General features: G+C 31.7%; 1 protein-coding gene across 1 annotated transcript; it reads right to left on the bottom strand.

Moving 5' to 3' along the window:
- Window positions 1-771: 771 nt before the first annotated feature.
- Crz (corazonin) lies at window positions 772-1,508 on the bottom strand. Its single transcript, XM_018536898.1, has 2 exons — window positions 1,296-1,508; window positions 772-961 (listed from the first exon to the last, which is right to left on the bottom strand). The coding sequence occupies exons 1-2, from the start codon at window positions 1,506-1,508 to the stop codon at window positions 848-850; spliced, it is 327 nt and encodes a 108-aa protein (XP_018392400.1). The 3' UTR covers window positions 772-847.
- Window positions 1,509-6,989: the final 5,481 nt, after the last annotated feature.

Below are 6,989 nucleotides of genomic sequence, written 5' to 3'. Positions count from 1 at the left end.
GCCGTATGCGATATAGTTACGTACGCCCTATCGACGTCATCGACCAATAATCCTCAGCGTTGCCGAACTTCCCGAATATCGACGTTGATCTTTGATCTCTAATTGAATGGGGTTGCCGATTATCACAACGGCTATACGCAACCGTATATGCCGCGCGCTTTCTGAACACCTCGTAACGAACGCTCCATATTTTCGAGGCGGCGCCGAGACGTTAACGCGCGAAATCCGAATGAAAACGGCTCTAATCGAATCGTAGATTCGATAAAAAATTAATCTGTTATTTCGTTCAAACGATCCTTATCGTCCCGGCTTCTGGTACTCGGAGCCATATAGGAGTCCGTGTTGCAGTGGGAAGATAAGTTGTCCGTAGGGATAATCCACGGACTCAGCGGGTGTCTCCATTCGGCATGGTTTCACTCCATCTTCCGTTGACAGACAAAATCCCCCCCCTCCCCCCGCGAGTACTCCACCAACGACGGTCCGCGATTCCATCGACCGACTGTCCAATTAAGAGAGCGAAACTTAATTAGCCGTCACAACTCAAGACAAGCTCGAAGAAACGGTGGCGATATAACCGTACAAATGTATCATATAATTCTAACAGTTCCAGTATCCACAATGTATTGACTATACGTTATTTTTTCTTCTAAGATGTAAGCATCGTGTTTCCGCGTTGATTATAAGGGATATGATGGTTGTGAATAATCATTAGAACTTAGATTTATGCATTAATAATTTATTCTGATTTGATTAAATCTAAAAAAAGCGCCTCTAAAATTACGTATCTGAGTATTTTATTGAAGCAATTATGATTATCGTGTGACGACTACCATTCCCAGTGTCCGTTTCAGTAATTGCCATCATTCGGTCCCTTTTCCCGCAACTGAGAAACATAATTATCCATGTGACCGAATTTCCTCAATTTTCCATTGTCCACAAAGTCGCAATGCATCAACAGCGGCTATGGAGAAGATATTAATAGATTAATTTAAATCAGTGTTAAAACAACATTTGTAACATTTGCAGAAATGTTTATTTTTTTTAAATAACAAAATTCTTTGTCTTATCTGCGACTATCACGTCAAAATTAATTATATTTTAACAAATATGTACGTGTACTACGATACACTCTGTTCCTCCATTATTGTTTTAAAGTAGTTCTATTTCAAGATTTTTGTAATTAGACTTGATGTGCATCGACTTGATTTTATCGCCTTTTTTCACTGAACGGAAGAAGATAATAGGCGTAAACGTCGACAAATCTTATAATTATACAATACTTCGAAAGCTCTTACTTGTTCATCAATATTCCCATACACCAGCATCTTCAGTTTCTTGAATTCGCCGTTGGTGAAATGTTCGTCCCCTGGATTGGAGACACCCAACGAGTTTGGGAACTCGGATCTCTTGCCGTTGGTCCATCCACGACTGTATTGGAAAGTTTGGCAAAGAACGGTACTTATGGTCAACGACAGGACGAAAACGACGAATACACATTTCGTGACCATCTGCGAAAGACAAATACGGTGCGTGGAAAAAATATTTTATCATCGAGAACATATAATAGAAATGAGAAAAGTTTAGAGGGCACAACAATCGATATATCGTGCAATGAATTTTTCTTTAAACATTCGCTGTATTAGTCCGTTAAATAATTGCGCAAGGACGAACGACTTGGCACTTATCGGCAGCTTTCAAAAACGACTAATGATTTTCAAACGTTAATTAGCGTAGAGCAATAGTCGATAACTAGCCAGGAGCGACGCTTGAATAATTCGACGGATATTATTAAAACAGTCCTTCACTTTTACCAAGCGAATTTACATTCTGCCGATTTCCGGAGCTCCAAAATCAAGTAGATTATATATAGACCATCCATTACGATCAAAGACAAGTGTGAAAGAGACAAGTAGCTTGTCACTGAGACAATTACAATTTTTCTAATATATCGCTAGCTAACAATAAACCTTTTTAAATTAAAGTCGCAAATGCGGAATCTCATGTAATTGTAATCAAATTGTTTGATTCGCTGTTAAGATAGGAAGAGGAAGCCTTCGTGCTCGCATTCGTAACGATTCAGTGCGAAGGGAAAAACAATAGACTACCTAACTGTCACGGTAGACTTGACGAGGCAACGATCCGTACGAAGCCGTGCAATTTAAAATTGCACGATCGCAAGTTTACACTACTACTATTGCGCGGTTTTTTTTCGTATAGGGGATATCATTTTTGATACACACCACTCGAACGCCAGTCGTTGGTAATAATGATGACGCAAACGGACAGCGCAATGCAGCGGAGTGACATTTCAAGTGTATTTTATCGGAAATCATTTCCTTTTTCTGTATTTTCAAGACACTTGCAAATAAAATAAATTATCCAATATTTGAAAATATCCCTTCGTTTATAATTAGCGGAAGCATAAATCTTTAGATATACCGAAGTGGGCGATTACGATAATTACCAGGGACTCTTGCGGATCGCATGTTTACATCGATCTCTTTAAATTCTCATATTCATTAAAAAAGGATGACGCGCGGATTAACGACTCGTGTAGTACCAGACAAACTCATTTCTTGAAAAATTTTCAGCGCGCGCTCGACTTTTGTTCCGCGCGCTAATTTTAAGAGGACCATTAACGCTACGAGCGTCCCTGGTCATTAAGATAAGCGTAAGTGCTACTAAGTGTCCGAGCGGATAAGAGACGTGACCAGCATCTCCGTTAGCATAGGGATGAAGCATGCCAGCCGTTTGAGCTGCTGCACAAACGTGAACAACGCATCGCGTCCACTGGTAATATTAACCGATGTTTAATTTGTAATGGAATAAAGAAATAGAGAGGTTGTATGAGCAATTTTTTAAAATTGCTATAGTGATTGACAAACTATTTCTCTCGTATCATTTCATATAGAAAAAAATATCATTCTACCGCTAAGAAATAAAGTGCTCAGTCAGTCTTGTTTTCTCTTTTTTAAGTAACGATTATTTTTAACAAAGAATTTTCTTGATAATAATCTTAAAATGTACTTATTACAAATCTTCGAAAGAAACAAACAACTCATTATCATATATACTTAAAATAAGAATTTATTTTTCTTTAAAGAATATTATAAAGTTTTATTGAAGTTACAACTTTATATACGTGTAATGAGTAAATTGAATTTGTTTTAATTTAATAATCTTGGTTAAAGTGTTAAACTTATTAGGATTCAAAACACATTTTGAATAAATTTGATACTCATAACGAACTTTTATGATGGACTTGCGAATATATGAACTTTTAAAATACTTAAAAAACACAAGTAGTTAATATTTAAATACAATATATTTGTCTGCGTATATTAACATCTGTTTCAATTAGTAAACAAAATAATTAGTTACGAATAAGGACTTATCTGAATGCTACTCTGCAAAAAACAGTATTATCTTTTTACGACATCGTGGATTTTTATTTATTACGCAAAGCACAGCCGATTAACTGACGTAATTAGGAATTAATTAAACAGGATTACTATATGCGATCACGAAATAATTATATCCTCTAACGTCTGGAATTTTTATCGAATACACATTAAAGCGCGCTCATTTCGTGAAACAAAATTAGAAAATGTCAGAGAAGCAATTTATTTCTCCGCGCACGTTGCGTCGAAGGTACGATATATCGTGGATTTTCCATTTCACGCTGACGGGCAATTTGTCGTACGTTTCGTAATCCATTAGCTTGGTAACCGGATTGTTCCGTTTCTACGCATTCCCGTAAGTCTATGTGTCCATTATCCATCATTTTCTCTATTGATACTTCTATATTATTCGTATTACGCGATCTTCCCACGATACGCGAAATTGTAATTTACAATAGCAGTGATCGAATTCTTTCGTTAAACGCCGTTTACGAAATAATACTGATCTTATTTAGAAAGTAACTATAATAATATAACAATAATATGACCATTTACTTCAAATTTAGTCTCTTTTAAATTTTATCCATTAAAAAATTTGTTTTGCAAAAAAGTTTCTTTGGTGCAGTATAATTTATTAAAAATTATACGAGAAAAAAATTGCCGTTCTTTAATAAAATTCAAATCTTATTCAAATTGAACATTGGCTTGTAGGATTAGCTATTCAATTAGATTAGACATCTTTTCATTTAATAAAAAAAATTAGTTAAATAATTTAATTGGCGATTAATTCACAATCGTAAAAATTAAAGTAAAAAATTTCCAACTATATAATCACTTGTTTCAGATCCTAATACATATTCTTTTCATTATGTTAAACAAATTAATAACTCCACATGCTAATAAAGTATTTGATAAATTAATAACTACTATTAAATTTATCTATGTTTGATCAAAGTCTGTCCATACTGATAAAATCACAATGTACATAAATCCACTAACTTCTGTATATTAACTAGACTGTTCTTTAATTTTGCACATAATAGAAAAAGAGAAAAATAAACTCAAGCCGACAATTGATAGTTTCGTACATATACCTATATTAATCCACACCGTGTAGTAATTGTATGTATCACATGAGTGTAATACATGAGAAGCACTTAGTCATTATTTATGTAATGTGTTAGTACAATCGAAACAATAGCTATTCCCATCCTTACAATTATTAGTTTAAAAATGATAATAATTTGTGTGAATAGCCTATGTATAGTTATGATAAAAGTCCATAAATTTCGAACGTCGCGCGCCATCTGAAGAAATTTTAGGTTTCTCACGTTCGTGTGTTTTATCTTAGAATTATACATATAGCTGCGTTGATAGAAAAATAATACAAGTAAAAATAGCATTTTTAAGATAATGAAAGAAAATTGACCCTAAAGACTATACTATATTTTTGTGGAAAAGCAATATTTGTAGCTCATTTGCTCTTAAGTAGAAAAGTGTCTCAATTCTGATAAAGAGATAAAATTTATATTGTATTGTATAAAGTTGCAATGCTCAAACTTGAAAACTCGTGACATAATTTTAAAGAATATAAAAAATTGAAACTAAAATAACACGGAAAGAAAATAAATAAGTTAGGAATTACATATTTAAACCATCCTAATTAAAGAGTCATTCGGACATAGAATTTGAAAAATGTTGTAGTAAAAAGTTATTAATTTTGAGACACACATTAAGTTTTTTTTTATCAACGCAGCAATATTTTTAGTTTTTATCCATTGTTGATATTATATTGAGTGTCGATAAAAGTGAAGAAGATTTTTAACGCATGTATCTACTAAGGATAAAACAGATAATTTCCTTTTCAAATTACACACACTATTCGCAGGAAATATTAAAATTCTTTTAAAGAAGAAAACTTGCTGAAATATAAAAATTTTAAACAGATAGAGCCTTATTACAAACAATTTTAAAAAGATACTCCTTATCCTAAAATTTAATTTTAAATCAACAATTCCTGACTCTCTCTCTCTCTCTCTCTCTCCCTCTCTCAATTGAAGTATAAAAAGGATCTGCAGAATATGTACGTACCTTGATTTTCTTTGTTGCTGCTGAAACGATACGTACTCGTAGAAGATCTTGCTGAAAGTGTTGCTCTCGATTTGATCGAGGAGGAGCTTTATATACGCTCCACATCCCAAAGCAGTATCAATATTAGGAGCCAAAAGATGATGCTGCTAGACGGCGGCATCCAAGACTAGTAATTATTAGTAATTAATATTAGTTGACATTGTGTTGTGCGAAAATTGATTTAACTTTACGCTTTCATCGTGCATATCTAACGTTTGCTAAATATAAGCAGCTGTTTCGTGTAATTAGATAATTACGGACGATCTGTAGAAAGTTATTCTATAGATTTGAGCACACACATTTTCTAAAGATATACGCGGAGAATATACTTAGACATGATTTTGTAAAATATATGTTATTATATTTATTTTGTAGTAGTAGTTCTAATTTTCAATGTGCATGTTTATCTGTGTTTATTCAACACGGCTGAACAAGATATAATTATAATTAATGCTTGCTTTATAATTAACTTTTAAGTAGAAGGATACTATTGCGAAATTTTATACATATATATATATATATATATATACACACACATAAAGCAAAATTATAGTCTTTATTCTTATTCTAAAAACATCCGCGTAACACGAACTACAATGATATATTATGTCAATTATAATTTCTTATTTAACAATGTAACTGTTATGTATATGTGTTATATTCATATATTGTTACACTTAAATTGTTGAAATTATACCATTAATTGTTGTGTAGTGTCATTGTTAGTTTGTGTTTTGTGGAAATAATTCAATCTCAATTTATTCATTTCTTGTACGATTGGATTCTTATACATGTTAATCGATTTTTTTGTCTACATAAGTAATTATCTTTAAATTTTAGTTACAATATACACAATAGTAAAAACAGTGAAACATATAATAATTCTTAGATAACAACAGTAAACATTTTTGTAACTTTATTGTTCGTAACTTTTAATGGATTTTTTTTAGGATTAAATGATCAAATCATATTTTATTAATTTTTAAAAGATTTTAGAAAGTTATATAAGAATTAATTCTGTACATTTCAAGAAAAAGATACTTAGAGATAAAAAATTTATTAACAAAAGCTCATTAAAAAAGTTGTAATTTATAATATACTGTTTTGCATTAGAATTTTGTATTTCTTGCATGATTTTTATCTTTTTTATAAAATTAAAAAAAACATAATAGCCAAAGATGAACGAATAAGAAGAAGACTTTGTAAAGTCGAAACTAGTTTCACTCATTTCAATGTATATATTGAACATTAAAATTATTAACATATTTATAATAACTTATTATTCGTTCGTCTTTAACCGTTATTTATTTATAATTTTATATCGTGTTTTCAATAACGAGCAGGCTATTACTGTTTATATTTTTATCTTTTTTCTTTGTTTATTTTAAATTAAGGCTCCAGATAGATGTTGTTAATCAACAAAGAATTATTAAAAATAACTATCAATCTGGAATAAAT

Source organism: Cyphomyrmex costatus, unplaced genomic scaffold, assembly GCF_001594065.2.
Source record: "Cyphomyrmex costatus isolate MS0001 unplaced genomic scaffold, Ccosl1.0 scaffold161, whole genome shotgun sequence".
Lineage (NCBI taxonomy): Eukaryota > Metazoa > Arthropoda > Insecta > Hymenoptera > Formicidae > Cyphomyrmex > Cyphomyrmex costatus.
The sequence above is the reverse complement of the archived record's forward strand: the minus strand, read 5'-3'. Positions and strand labels throughout refer to the sequence as shown.